Consider the following 16,292-nt stretch of genomic DNA (forward strand, 5'->3'; position numbering starts at 1 on the left):
ACATATCATTCACATATCATATCTCATTTTAAGTGTACAAATCCATAGCTTTTAGTATATTGTTTGTGAAACTATCGCCACAGTCAATTTTAGAACATTTTCATCACCTCCAAAAGACACCTCATATCCACTAGCAGTCACTGCCCATTTCTCTCCAATCCCTCAGCCCTAGCCAACCACTAATCTACTTTGTCTCTGTAGATTTTGCTTATTCCAGATGTTTTATATCAATTGAATCATAGAATATGTGTTTTTTTGTGACTAGCTTCTTTACTGAGCATGATGTTTTCAAGCTTCATCCATGTTGTTGCATTTAGCAGTACTTCATTTCATCGTATTGCTGAGTAATATTCCATGCTATGGATACATCAGGTTTCATTTATCCTTTCATCAACTGATGGACACTGGGGTTGTTTCAACTTTTTGGCTGTTATAAATAATGGTGCTAAGAAAATTCATGTACACATTTTTGTGTGACATTATATTTTCTTTTCTCTTGAATACAGAATTTCATTCCACCTAGGAGTGGAATTTCTGAGTCATATGGTAACTGTTTCCCTTTTCTGTTTAAGTCCTACCAATCCCTGAAAGTTCCCAGAAGGGAGTTATTAATTTTAGCTGAGAAATTCGGGAAGACTCCTTAGAAGAGGTGGCATCTATAAGCTTTAAAGGATTAGTAGGATTTAACCAGGAAGGGCAAAAATGGGATGATAGAATGTCAGACATTTTGACTCTAATAACATTTTGACTTGTGCTTATTGTGAAAAACCACTTTAAAGAGTGCTATAGCAACACTGAATCTTCATCAGGAAAGCATTTTTCAGTGTAGCCTCTTTAAAAAACAGTCTGACAATTCCTCTGATGTTAAACAGTTATCATATGACAGAGGGATTTTTCTAAAACTGTTAAATAAAAATCAATTACTGTTTAAGCCCATATGTGTATATTCTACTAAATCACATTAGTTGATAGAATGATTGCAAGAACTCATCATTGCTACTGCAGAAAAATTCATAATGAAATGCTCCTAAATTATGAAGTTTAAATAAGAGAAAACTTTTTTTTAATGGAGTCTACATTAGTTGAATATACTAATGTACAAATAATTGGTTTGGCCTAATAAAAATTTGGAGGGGCTGAAATATTTATTCATTTAAAAAATTGTGGTAAAATACTCATAAAATTGACCATCTAACCCCCCCTTTTCTTTGAGACGAAGTCTAGCTCTTGGCATCCAGGCTGGAGTGCAATGGCACGATCTCGGCTCACTGCAACCTCCGCCTCCTGGGTTCAAGTGATTCTCCTCCTCAGCCTTCCAAGTAGCTGGGATTACAGGCACCTGCCACCACGCCCAGCTAATTTCTGTATTTTTAGTAAACACGGGGTTTCACCATGTTGGCCAGGCTGGTCTTGAACTCCTGATCTCAGGTGATCTGCCTGCCTTGGCCTCCCAAAGTGCTGGGATTACAGGTGTGAGCCACCACGCCTGGCCCATCTTAACCATTTTTAAGTATACAGTTCAGTAGTGTCCAATGTCCAGAACTCTTTTTATCTCACAAAACCAAAACTCTATACCCATTAAACTCTTCATTTCTCCCTACCACAGCCCCTGGTAACCACCATTCTACTTTCTATCTCTATGACTCTGACTACTTTTGGTACCTCATTTAAGCAGAATCATAAAGTATTTGTCTTTTTTTTTGTGATTGGCTTATTTAGCATAATGTCCTCAACGTTCACCCATGTTGTAGCATGTATTGGCATTTCCTTCATTTTTTAAGGCTGAATAATATTCCACTGTATGTATATACCACATTTTGTTTATCCATTCATCCTGTGATGGACACTTAGTTTTCTTCCACCTTTCAGTTATTTAGAATAATGCTGCTATGAACATCGGTGTCCAAATATTTAAGTCCCTGCTTTTAATTCTTTGGGTATACATCCAGAAGAATTGCTGGTTTAAAGTTTTCTGAGGGACCACCATACTGTTTTCCATAGCAGCTGCCCCATTTTACATTCCCAACAATGCAAAAGGGTTCTAATTTCTCCACATCATTGCCAACACTTGTTATTTTTTTGTTTTTGTTTTTTGTTTTTGACAGTTGCCATCCTAATGAGTAAGAGGTGATACCTCACTGTGGTTTTGATTTGCATTTCCCTAATTATAAGTGATACTGTATACCTTTTCTTGTGCTTCTGGCCATTTGTATAACTTCTTTGGAGAAATATCTATTCAAGTCCTTTGTCCAGTTTTTATTGGATTGTTTGGTGTTTTTGTTGTTGTTGAGTTGCAGGAGTTCTTTACTTATTCTTGATATCAATCTCTTATGAAATACATGACTTGCAAATATTTTCTCCCATTCTATGAGTTGCCTTTCCACTCTTGGCCTAATACATTGTAAACACAAACAAATTCTTGGATTTATTGGAGACTCTAATATCCTCATCACTAAAGGCCCTAACAAAGACTGTAGTTACTTTTCCAGTCTATTCCCTTTCCCAGCCAAGGCTATACGAGGTACTGTAGTTTTTCAAGGGTTGTGTAGCAGTTCTTGGCTCGGACCTCCAGGTGAGAAATCTAAACTCTATTTCTCTGTTACGTAATAAAGAGGTCACATAAGATAATGAAAAAGTCTTGGATGAATCGGCAGGAATCTTGAATTTTAGACTTGCTCTATCACTTACTACTAGTATAATGTTGGGTAAATCATTTGCCTTTTCTGATCTTTATTTATTTGCAAAGTAGAATCCTAATAATTGCCCTCATTGCCTCACAAATCCTGTGGAAGCCTTTAAAGATGGGTGGGCAATACTCTTCTGATATGACCCAGCAGTCATGCTCCTCAGTGTTTAACCAAATGAGGTGAAAGCTTATGTCTACACAGAAACATGCACACACAAATGTATGGCAACTTTATTCATAATTGCCAAAACTTGGAAGCAACTAAGATATGTAGATGAATGGGTAAACCATAGTATATCCAGATAATTACTATTATTCAGTGCTAAAAAGAAATGAATTACGAGGCCATGAAGGAAGAGGAACCTTAAATGCATATTACTAAGTGAAAGAAGCCAATATGAAAAAGTTACATACTGCATGATTCCAACTATAGGACATTCTGGAAAAGGCAAAACCATGGTGAAAGCCCATCTGTACTAAAGATACAAAAAAAATTAGCCGGGTGTGGTGGCGCGCTCCTGTAATCCCAGCTACTTGGGCAGCTGGGGCAGGAGAATTGCTTGAACCCGGGAGGCGGAGGTTGCAGTGAGCCGAGATCGCACCATTGCACTCCAGCCTGGGCGACAGGGCGAGACTCCGTCTCAAAAAATAAAATAAAATAAATAAAATTAATCAAGGATTAGAGGAGAAAGACGAATGAAAAGGTGGAACACACAAGATTTTTAGGGCAGTGAAACTATTCTGTATGATACTAGATTGGTGAACACATGTTATTAGATACTTGCCGACCCCCTAGAATGTACAACACCAAGAGTAAACCCTAATGTAAGCTGTGAATTTTGGGTGATAATGATGTGTCAATGTAGGTTCTCTACTGGCAAAAATGTACGACCGTGTGGCAGGATGTTGCTAGTGGGGGAGGCTATGTGAGTGGGAGGCAGTGGGTATACGGAAACTCTGCGTATTTTCCATTCAATTTTGCTCTGAAAATAAAGTCTATAAAAAAAGGGCAGGCAGAAGAAGTGCCTTCAAGCAATTCAGAGAAGGAATTAGAGATGTGAAGAATAGGATTCATGGAAGTCAAGATAGTCAAGTTTCAAGAAATAGGTAATTTTCAGAGTGTTTCAAACACAGTACAAAGGTACAAATGAGAAAATACTGATTAGACATGGCAATCAGGGATGACTGATGGTATTAGCAAAAACAGTTTTAGTTGAGTGCTAGGGCAGCAGTCAGAGTGCAGGATTGAGGGCAGAGGAGGAATGCTTAAGAGACAGGAAATGTAGTTATTTTTCTCATGAAGTTTGTATCAGAATTGTATAGAGAAGGAGAAGGAAGGTAAACAAGGACAGGATCAAAGATACAGAGAAATGGCAAGGAACAGGAGGAAGAATAGTTCATCCTCTGAAATAATAGTTAAAAGACTGGTGAGGATGAAGATTAAGTTTGTCAGTAGAGGGGCGTGAGACAGTAAGGAGGAAGGACGGACAATAAAAGGAGGGACGGACAATAAAAGAAGGCACGACCTCCTAGGAAGTGGGTGGCAGGACCTAATGCAACCTCATTTTTACACTCCAAGAAGTAGCAGCCAGAGAAACTGTCTTGTATCACTTGACACTAAATTATTCCATATCCACACTGAAAATTTTGAGGCCAGTCAGTTCAAATTATACCTTTCATCCCTGTAATCTGTAGGAAAAATCTAAGATGAAAGTCTTGGTCACCTATTCTCCCTAAATCCTCAATCTTCTCTGTCCTACTGTTCTGTTCTTCCTCACTTCAACTCATTCTGTTGCTCCTCTCTCAACTCATTCCACGATAACCACCTGAAACCTCTGTTCTAGGATTAAACAAACCCTCATGCTCTTAGTCTCTTCATAGAACACTCCTCTTATTGTCTAGCCGAAACCTGGCTATCTCACGAGGACACTAGCTGTATTGTACCCCTACAGCAGAGGTGATGTTTATTCTCCACCCCCATCTTCCACGATAACCACCTGAAACCTCTGTTCTAGGATTAAACAAACCCTCATACTCTTAGTCTCTTCATAGAACACTCCTCTTATTGTCTAACCGAAACCTGGCTATCTCACGAGGACACTAGCTGTATTGTACCCCTACAGCAGAGGTGATGTTTATTCTCCACCCTCATCTTCCACAGGTCCAGAGGCAGTGCCGGCACTCTCATTGCCACTTGCAGGCTGTAACTCTACTACTTTCAAGCTTAGGGTTTCAAAGCTTGAGGCACGTGATGTCTGGCTTATGTCACACTCTTCCCCTCCAGGTTGATGTGACAGTGAAGTAGCTGTTTTGCAATTTTTCTCTCTTCACTCCAACACCTGCAATCATTCTGGCTATCTTAATATCATGCAAACAACACGCCCTAGACTCAGGGTTCTTTGCCCTATGCCATTCTTCACACCATCTCAGCAACATCCATACCCTGCCAACTGTGGCCTGCTCTACTGAAGTAATCCCAAGCGTTAATATCCCACTCTGAGTACAGCCCCTCCCCACCAACTAATTGTGCACAGCATCTTTCCTTCCACACATATCTTCCTTTAACATCACTAAGGCCTTCATCCTCCAACTGTTCCATATTTTCCTTATTTATCTTCCTGGCCTGGTTTTGCTCCATATGAAATCTGGACCCCATTACTGATTCTTTAGATTCCTTTCTCACCAGTACTCCCAATTGCCTTAGGCCTTTCCACATATCCATAAACTTCCAAATCTGAATCAATTCTACTACCCACTGCCTCCTATCCCTGACATACAAGCACTGCTGGAGAAAACTGCATGAACACGTATACTGCCATCATTAAAATTCATGTTTTTAAATTTCAGTTGGGCCTTTTGGACTTGTCTTTGGTGAGCTTCCTCTCCCATTCCTTGTGGAAGCTTTTCTGATCTTTCATCATTATCCTCACATCCCTTATTCTACCTTTCTTGGTTGCTACTGAGAAAGCTAAGGTCATGTGTCAGATGAGAATTCTCTTCAATTCCAACCCTAAACCAAACCACTAACTTTGCATATCACTCCCTGCTTTTGGCTCCCTAGACTACAGCACAGAACCAAGTCTAGGCTCCTTGAAATGACCACTTCCTCTCCCTTCCTCTATGTGGCAGCAGTTATACACCACTCTACCCACTGTGCCCTCAACACAACATGCTGCTTCATGTCACTGTGTCTTCTGTTCCCTTTATCATTCTGTTTTCTCCTCCAGCTAGACTTTTAAAAAAAAACCTGCTAAGGAATTCTCTTCCATGACACTTCCCCTGACCTCACCCCCACAAAAAATCCCAGTTAAACACTTTCTCCTTAATACCTATTCTTGAGTTTATATTTATTACTGCAAATTGTACACTGTATGGTAATTTTTCATGAAGGTAATTAAAAGAGTAAATTTGGTGTGAAATGACTGGTAGCAACAAGCACTGTAAGAATTGAGTGACAAGTGAAATCACAGTGGGATGGTGAGAAAAGTTTTCATTCATTCAACAAATAACCAACATTAATTAAGGATACAGTATGTGTAGTAATGTTAGGAGCCGTGGGTGGACTGTAGGTTGGACACGTATGGGTATAAAACTGAGAAGATATCTGATTTAGATCTTAAAGAATGGCTGAAATGTGGACTGACTAAAAGAAGGGTGAAGGAGAGGATATCAAAGAGACACAAATGCACACATAATTGGCTGATATAAGCTGTCCAGTCCCAGCTATAGTGAAAGGTTTAGGAAGAGTAGTATTAAAAGACAAAATTGAAAGCTTAATCATAGAATTTTGGAGTTAGAAAGGGCCTTAAGAATCATTTAGGTGAGGCTAGGTACAGTGACTCACACCTGTAATCCCAGCAGTTTAGGCGGCTGAGGCAGGAGGATTGCTTGAGGCCAGGAATTTGAGACCAGCCTGGGCAACATAGCAAGACCACATCTCTACAAAAATAGAAAATTTAGCATGTTCACGTGGCACACACCTGTAGCCCCAGCTACTCGGGAGGCTGAGGAGAGAGGATTGCTTGAGCACAGGAATTCAAGGCTGCAATGAGCTATCATTGTGCCACTGCACTCAAGCCTGTCTAGCCTGGGCAACAGAGTAAGACTGTCTCTAAAAAGAATAATCAGCATCATCATCTAGATGACCCATCCTCCTAATGATGAATAACATTCCTGACAAATGGATGAGGTCATTCAACTGTTAGTAGTACTGAGGTAGTCTACTCACTATTGTACTCTCCTAAATGTTAGAACTTATTTGTTTTAATGTTATACTGAATAGAAACATGCCTTCTTTAACATCTCCCCACTGGTCCTAGTTCTGTCCTCAGCTGCACCCAGCATAAGTCTATTCCTTCTTTATGGCACAATTTTTCAAATATCTTTCATTAGTTGATATGTGACTTTGAACAAATTATTTTCTAAGGATCAACTTTCTCATGTCTAACAGAGTGGTATGACAGAGGCTAATTATCCTGATATCTGTCCTCTCCTCCCTTTATTCTAATTGAGTGTTTCGTTAGGCATACAGGCACCCAGCAAAAACTAAATTTCTCAACCTTGGGGCTGGATGTGGCATGGTGCTGATGTTCTGGTCAATGGACTGTGAGCACAAGGGACCTTCCCTTCCCCTCTCCTCCTTCCCAGTGGCTGGAATTTGGATGTGGGGTGAGCCAAGTCAGTCCCTGTGGATGAGAACAATACCCTGAGAGCAATAAGACAAAAAGAGTCCAGGCCCCTGACAACTGGACAGAGCACAGCTACCACACTAGGTTGGACTTCATATGAAAGAGAAGTAAACTTCTATCTTGGTTAAGCCACTTGTTATTTTTTAAAAATACCTTGTTATAGCACCTGACATCCATTCTAAATCAAAAACAGGTGACAATGGTTTCCTACTTCTATTAAAGGGGTTTTGTAAGAATCAAATAAAATTAGGAATGTAAAATATACATATATACAAGTCAATTTTTTAGTATTTGAAGACCATTATCTTCTCTCAAGACTAACCCCAGTCTCCTGTTATTAGCATAATTCAAGATTCTTAAGAATCCCAATATCTTCCTTGGACCTCCATTTGATAACCCTCAAAGGCCTGCACCCCAAACCGAACATAATTTTTTACAAGCTGTGTAGATAAAACATGATATACTTCCCCATATATTTAATTTAGTGATCTCTGTATGTGTGTCATCTTTAGCAAAACTACAACAGATCTTTTCTCCCAATATTTGCTTTCTTTCAATATTTACAAAATGCCGGCTATGTAAGGCTCAGTGATACAGTGGTGAATATTAACTTACTGGTGTAAAATGGCATTAATACTATTTTTATAAGATATGACTATCCAATAATGTGACTAAATTTTGTGAACTTAGTTGTACAAAGCCACATCTTGAAAAAAAAGTGGCATGAGTACCATTTTTCTTTTCTTTTCTTTTTTTTTGAGACAGAGTCCTGCTCCATCACCCAGGCTGGAGTGCAGTGGTGTAATCATGGCTCATTGCAGCTTCAATCTCCCAAGCTCAAGCGATTCTCCCACCTCAGTCTCCCTGAGTAGCTGGGAACACAGGTGCATGCCACGAAACTCAGCTAATTTTTAAATTTTCTTCAAAGACAGGGTCTCACTATGTTGCCCAGGCTGTTCTTGAATTTCTGGGCTCAAGCCACCCTCCTGCTTCAGTCTTCCAAAGTGCTGGGATTACAGGCATGAGCCCATAAAAATGCCTGGCTGCATTTTACTTATCTTTCATATACAATTGCCTCAGGGAAAATCTAAAGGGGCCAGGTCTTATAACCTGTTTAGTGATGTCACATATTGGAATCAGTTTTCTGAAACTGACATTCAGAAAAAGTTATACTACATATATTTATCTACCATTTTTATAAAACATAAAAATGAGAAAGCATACAACACAAAGCCTGAGAGGCAGTAGAATTTAGTGATTAACAGTGGTCCTTGGAGCTAGAATGCCTCCCAGCTCTACCACTTACTAGCTGAGTAACTTTTAGCATCTCTTTGTGCTTCTGTTTCCCCAGGTATAAAATGAGAGTAATAGCAGCAATAATGGCAAGGGCACTAATAATGGTAATGACGTAATAATAGCACCTTCCTCATGGGAATATCTTGAAGATTAAATGTAAAGGCTTAGAAAAGTTCCTGATGCACGGGGAAAGTGCTCAAATAAATGTCAGCTACTACTATTACAGGTATTATAATAATGTGAATTGATGACTCCATTTCTGGTCAGGGTGTAAGGAATTTTTTAATTAAAATTTTTTTTATTTTAATTACTTATCTATATTAAAATATAGTTGACAAAAACTGTATATACTTACTGTGTACTATGTAATGTTCTGATATGTGTATATATTGTGAAATTGCTAAACCAAGCCAATTAACATAGCCATCAACTCACATTTTTTTTTTTTTGCTGTTGGAGAACACTTATGATCTATTCTCTTAGCAATTTTCAAGTATAATACATTATTATTAACTATAGTCAGCATTCTGTACAACAGACCTGAACATATCCATGCCACCTAATTGAAACTTTGTGCCCTATGACCAACAGTTCCCCATCTCTCCGTGCCCTCACCCACTATGAGTTCACCTTTTTTATATCCCACATATATGTGAGATGATGCAGTATTTGCCTTTCTGTGCCTGGCTTATTTCATTTTAAACAAAAGTCCACCAGGTTCATCCATGTTGTCACAAATGACAGGATTTCCTTTTTTTTTTTTTAAAGGCCGAATAATTTCCATTGTATATACCACATCTTCTTTATCCATTCATCTGTTTACAGACACTTAGGTTGTTTCAATAACTTGGCTATTGTAAATAATGCTGCAAAGACAATGAGAGTACAGAATTCTCTTCAACATACTGATTTCAATTCCTTCGAATGTATACCCAGAAGTGGGGTTGCTGGATCTAGTGTATAAAGAATTCTGTGCCATATGGTCAGATAGTACTTTCTACTACTAGTAACTTTTGATAATTTGCTGCTTATTAGTGATTACTAATCTTAAAAAATCAATTTAATGCACTGAAGGGCAAGTTGGTAATATATATCAAAACTCTTAAAAATCTGCATGCCCTGTGACTCTATAATTCCATTTCTAAGTGTTAATCCTAAATAAATAATAATGGATGTATACCAGGCTTGGTTATAAGGATGTTTATTGTAGTTTATTTATAAAACTATTAATAAAAAAGAAAGGAAAGGAGAAAACCTTTCAAAAGTGACTTGGTTCAATAAATCATGGAAACTCATACAATAGAATAATATGCATCTATTAAAATAATCTTGTAATTGAATATTTAATGATATGAAAAGATACATGAAGTAAAAAACCATACTAAGTATAGTATAATCTCATTTTGGCTTAAAAAGGGTATGTGATAGTTGTGTGGGGGAGTGTGGGTATACATGTATGTATACAGATCAATAAAGGCTCCTAATTTCTATACTAAAATATTTATAATAGTGATTATCGCTGGGTGGTTCATTTATGGGCAATTTTTGTTCCTTTCTTTCTGCCTTTCTATTTTCTAAGTTGTCCATATGAATCTGTATTACTTTTTCAATAAAGAAATGTTTACTAAAAAGAAATACACAATGTGCAGTGAACTAAAATCTTGAAAACAGAAGGATGTACTCTGGCCAAAAGAAAGAAATCCTTTCCACTTGTTTACAGAGTAAAAGGTCCAGTACATAGATGTGCTCATCAGCTTCCCAGACACTCCTCAAATTCACATGTGTTTCTGCCACAGCCTCATGTGAAACTTAGAAAACTATTTGGCTATCAGCACAAAAAAAAGATGAACAAAATAAGGCAAACTAGGGAATTCTAAAAGATATAGAAAAAATTTCTTCCTATTATTCCTTTATTTAAGTAGGCCAGAATTAAACCTGCCATGCCAGTTTTAATAAACCTTAAAAGTGATTTAAATGCTTTTGCAAAGGAAGTACGGTGAAAAGATTTAAATACAATAATACTGTCCTTTTGAAACATCTTCAGAAATACAGTCATGTACTGCATGAGGACATTTTGGTCAACAACAGACCAAATACACAATGTGGTCAGAGCAACAGGCTATATGATATAGTCTAAGCATGTAGTAGGCTATACCATCTAGGTTTGTGTAAGTACACTCTATGAATTTTGCACAATGATGAAATCGCCTAAGGATGCACTCCTCAGAACAGATCCTCATTGTTAACTGATACATGACTGTATTTTATTAGGCAACAATTTAGCCTCAGTTGAATAGACCACTATAATCGTACAATGTATTTTCCAAATATTTTATTAACTATGGCATGTAAAAATCTGACAATTTACCCTGACCATTTTAATAACATTTATTACAAATAATTACCTTTTAGTCTTTATATTTTTCCAATCTCTTCATTGAAAACAATACCAAGAAAAACTGGCTTCTAAAATTAATTTTCACTAATAATCTTTATTTTTATTTATTTATTTTTGAGACAGAGTCTTACTCTGTTGCCCAGGCTGGAGTGCAGTGGCGGTGATCTCAGCTCACTGCAACCTCTGCCTCCCAGGTTCAAGCGATCCTCCTACCTCAGCCTCCTGAGTAGCTGGCACTACAGGTGCCCACTACCACATCTAGCTAATTTTTTGGTATGTTTCTTGTAGAAATGGGGTTTTGCCATGTTGCCCAGGCTGGTCTCAAACTCCTGAGCTCAACCAATCCGCGTGCCTCGGCCTCCCAAACTGCTGGGATTTACAGGCATGAGCCACTATGCCTGGCCTTTTTTCACTAATAATCTTTAAAAGGGTAAAAACAATGTAAGGAAATTCTAAATAAGTTTAGTAAGCAGGCCTATATGGCTCCAATAGACAACATCTAAGAAATCCACATACCGCAATAAATGCCTCCAACTACTCATCAGGCTCACTGTCACCTCAAATGTAGCATGCTAAGCATACAACTTAACCCACCGTATCTTCCACCACCATATGCAATATTCCCCTTAAACAAAACAAATAATTTTCCTGACTTCTTTACTTCTGTCGTGGCGTCAAGGCATCTGTCATAAGATTATCATTTATCAGTCACTTACATGAGACAACTCGGAGTTCAGGTTCTCATTAGCTCCTGCCTGGGTTATTTTAATAGCCTCCTAATTTGTCTCCCCATCTCTAATTCCCCCCCCCCACCCAACCTTGAATACAAATAGCATCAGCCTGTCAGCCAGGTGAAACACCACTTTAACCACACAACAACTCAGTTCAAGAATCTTAGGTTTAATTTTACCCTATGAGCAGTAGAAACAACTCTCATTTATAGAAAGAGAGTAGAAAGAAACTCTTTACAACAGTATTCAAAGTCTTTCTCTAATCTTATCTTCTGCTTCCATTCAACATGAACGCTCTGCAATCAGGCTGATCTATTATCAACTCCTACTGATGACTTGCTCAAGCTGTCCTCCCATCCTCACTTTGTCAATGCAAATTCATCCTCCCAGAGTGCTCCACAGAAATGCCAATGTGGTTGTCAGTAACCATTACAGTTGTAAATTAACTCTTTTGCTTTAGAATTTCAACAACACTCAATATATTGTCTGATCCATTGATTGGGCACTAAGTCACACTGTCTTCTACTGTCAAGCAATTATACATCTATGATCTAATTTCATTAGAAGTAATTCCCTTGTGGATCCTTATATTTGTTGTACTTCTCACAATCCCAGATGGAGAGCTATTAATAGAAACCTGGTAAATGCTCAACTAATACTTGGCCAAGAATAAATGATCTGCATGTTTAGTTGTTGTACAAAGCCAAATATATTAATATATATATCAAATACACATGACCTATATATATTTGGGTCTCTCTATTTATATCTATATATGTAATTTTCTGTGTGCCTCTAAGGCTTTTCTGTAGCAAGATGAGTATTATTTTATAAAGGTTCATCCATCAGGGAGTCTCCAAGACCAATCCTAAGTTTGGTGATTCATTAGGACTCACAGGACTCAGCATACAGTCCTACTCATGGCTAAGGTTTATTACAATGAAAAGATACACACTTCTCTAGCATTAAATTGTGATGTGCTGTCTACCAGGGAAACTCATTAGAGACTCAATGACCAAAATTTGTATTAGGGCTGGTCACGTAGGCTGCCTAGCAAGAACCAAAATTCCAGATGGAATTTAGCATAAACCACTCTGTACAGTCTAGGCACAGTGAGCCACTCTTTATCATTTATGTAAAGTTTTGTATCATGTATGGAACCATTTACCATTCAAGCTCCCAGATACCAGCCAAGGGCCAGCCTTGTACATAGGCCTTTCTAAGAATAGCAGTCTTGGGCCTGCTATATTACCTCTTTTCTATGTAATTCATTTCATATTTTTACAGGAGAAATGTTACAGTGTTAACTACACCTGACTTTTAAGGGGCACATACAGCAATTTTTTAGAAGTTAAAATCTAGCGTTCAATTAGAGATGCACTGCCTTGACTGGCATCCACTAATTAAAAGTTCTGTGATTTTGAAATAATTCACTTCCTTTAGATATTTTAGATTTTCTTTTTTTTTTCTTGTAAAATGAGGTCTCTTTCTCAAACCAACAATTTTGTAGTTGTTAGGATAAAGGAATCAAATATAACATCTCAAGCAAATGGACCTTCTTGGACAAGTTCCTGGTCTCCTCTTTAAATGCCAACTGGGTGCTAAGGCACTGTTTAGGTGTTTTGGGCACATCATCTCACTAAATCCTCACACCACCACATGTCAGTGATGGTTTCTATTTTACATACAGAAGTTTTGGGACTCTAAGTAACCCATCCAGGTTTACCACAGTGGAACTGGGGTTTAGGCTTAGACTCACCGCATTCCAAATCCTTGCTCTTATCTTTACACCAACTATCTCTACCTAATGTCAAAGGCACAGGCTCCTTATTGTGAGTCATTTCCCCCATACTATATGGCTTTTTGGTTTGGCTATACAGAGCACTATTCCTAATCTTACTTAAAATCAAATTGATCAAAGTCAAATTTTAATTGGAAGAAAAAGGGGTGAGTTTAACCCAAGATACTCAACTTTTTCATTTCTACGTCTTGCGGAGTATACCCTTTGCTCATTAAAGTCATTAGGAAGCTCCCTATTCAGAAACTTTCATATATGGCACACGATTTATTCCTTTATCTGGCACCACCCTGTTTGAAGTTACACAGACCTGATCAGAATCTTGGCATCGCACTTACCAGCTGAGGGGACCTTAGGAAAGTTAGTTATGCTTTCTGAGCCTCAGTTTATTTATCTACGAAATGGAACCCCTACCTTATAGACTTGCTATGAGAATTAAATAAGATAATATATTGAGAAGCCAACACATATTTGCTGAATAAATGACTGCCTACAACGAAAGAATAAGTGACTTGTGGGAAGTAAGCCAAATAAACATAACTGAGGTAGGAAGGAAGCCCTGTAGACAAGTGCCCTGACCACCAGGTGTCACCACTGGCCCAGGAGCGCCAGTCTAACTGCCTGGCGTCGGGGGTGGCACCCTGCAGCAAAACAGTCTAGGCCTCAGGGCAAGACTGTCACCTGCACCAACAGGACCTTCACGAATCGGCTTAGGCTTTTCAACAAGTAAGAGACGGTCCAATATTTTTTTTGGCACCAAAATAGGTTACATTCTTCTCTTACAGGTGTTTAAAATACTTAGCTGAATATCCACTGATGTGTCACCACAGTTTAATTTTAAAAACTGTCTTCGGCAAACTATTAATTTCATATATCCTTTGGTTTAGCCAACTAGACATTTTCTGGCTTCCATAGGCTTCAATATTGCCCCAGAGGACAAGTTTCTAGCCCCAATTCCACAATCCAGTGACATTATTTCCTTTATACTATAAATGGGATGACGGAATTTTTTTTAAGTAGAATATTTTTAGGGCAGAAATAAAGCCTAAGACCAGTATATATGGGCAAAATAACATTAACTTTTAACCCTTCTTGATCTCAGGAACTCAAAAGTTCATTTAAAAAATTGTTTTCTCTCTCTATGTATATATTTTAAAGAAAGCACCTTAGGGTACATCTGTCAACCTGTGAGTAGCTCTGAAATTACTCAAGAAACACTGCCACACCTATTATTAATGCCACACCTATTATTTAATAGCTTCATTCTGTAACCTGCTAATGCCTCTCTCTGGGAGTGCCCAGGGGCTCATTTTAAAATGAGGGCAGGGCCTGGGCTCCCCACCTGGCTCTAAGCCCTCCACAGGGAGACCTACTAGTGGCCACTTCAAGACTAATTCATCTAGCATTAGCGCCTAACTGGAGACGCCGCTCTCTGATGAGGCACAGACCGTTGTCTCGTCTGCCAGGAGCACTTGACTCAAGTCAAGCCTGGCCAGGCCTACCCCAGCCTCAGAGTGGGTGGCCAAGTCCCCTTGTAATCTACAAGGGAGAAGGAATTGTGCTAAGCACAGGTTTCTGTTCAGAGCTGGGCTCTTGGAACTCCTGCAGTTTGGGTTATTTTAGTTTTTAACAGCTCAAGTTCTACTTTGCATTTCACAAATATGGAAATGTCTTAAGAGAAAACAGAAGCATCCTCCCTCTCTGGCCATTGCTCCCATTCCTAGAGGATTTGGGAGGGAAGAGCAGATACCAGGCACCATCTGGAGTCAGGAGCGCAGGAGCCAAGGCCAGCTGAGAAGAACCCATTTGCAAAGCACTTTGCAGATCAATAAATTCGACTGATTTTAGAGCGGTCCCTAGGGAAAGGCGAGCAAATGGGCCAAGGAGAGATGCTGCCCATCCAACAAGCCCTGGCCAAGCAGAAAGGGGCGAGGAGGCGCGGGAGGCGAGTTACCTGGAGGACTCGGCGGTGAAGCTGCCGCCGTCCAGCAGCCGCATCTTGCAGAAGAGGACCCCATTGACGAAGGGCACTGAGGAGAGCTCCTCGAGCTCGAAGTCCACCTTAAACTTAAACTTCTTCTTCTTCATCATCGTGAGAGCCAGGCGCCTGCAAGCTGGGCGCACGGCCGGGCGCCGCCGCCTCAGCTTGGCCGAGCCCCGGATCAGCCCAGCCCCATGGCCGGGGCCGCGAGCTGTGCGCGGGGGCGCGGCCGGGGGGCGCCGCAGGCCGGCCGCGGCCGGGGCCGCTGCCGCCGCCTCTCGCGGCAGCCTGGGCCGGAACGCGGCGGCAGCTGCGGCGCGGACCCCGACCGCCCGCGGGGAGCGGTCGTGCTGCAGCTCGCCCGGGGAGGTGAGCGCCCTTTCGGAGCTCAGCTCGCCGCCGCCTCCGCCGCCGCTGCCGCCCGTCTGGGAGTCGGGAGAGGCGAGGCTCGAGGAACCACCGCCTCAGCGCCTCGGGGGTCGGGGGCGCCCCCAGCGGCCGCGGCCTGCAGCGCACGGCGGGGCGGAAGCCGGAGGGAGGGCGGGGACTTTGTGGGCGGGCGCGGGCTTGGCCGCGGACTCTAACCCGCGACGGCAGTTAGCACGTCACGCCTTTCTGGGGTTAAAAAAAGACAAACCCGACAGAGAAAGCTTCCTTCTACCGCTTCCTCTCCGCCTTTCTTTTCAGTTTTTGCACCGCCTCCTTTCTCCCCCA

At 40.2% G+C, this 16,292-nt stretch overlaps 1 protein-coding gene across 2 annotated transcripts in view; it reads right to left on the minus strand.

The window, feature by feature from the left end:
- The window catches only part of EEIG2 (EEIG family member 2), a 76,195-nt gene extending 60,190 nt beyond the window's left edge, over positions 1-16,005 (minus strand). Inside the window, exon 1 of one of the 2 annotated variants that reach the window (XM_003808326.5) lies at positions 15,552-16,005. In XM_003808326.5, the coding sequence (XP_003808374.1) occupies positions 15,552-15,688 (137 nt within the window). In that variant the 5' untranslated portion in view covers positions 15,689-16,005. The remainder of the gene's footprint in view (positions 1-15,551) is intronic. The other variant, XM_055115285.2, reaches the window with a different exon arrangement.
- Between the last annotated feature and the right edge of the window lie 287 nt (positions 16,006-16,292).

The sequence above is a fragment of the Pan paniscus genome, chromosome 1 (assembly GCF_029289425.2).
Source record: "Pan paniscus chromosome 1, NHGRI_mPanPan1-v2.0_pri, whole genome shotgun sequence".
Taxonomy (NCBI): Eukaryota; Metazoa; Chordata; class Mammalia; order Primates; family Hominidae; genus Pan; species Pan paniscus.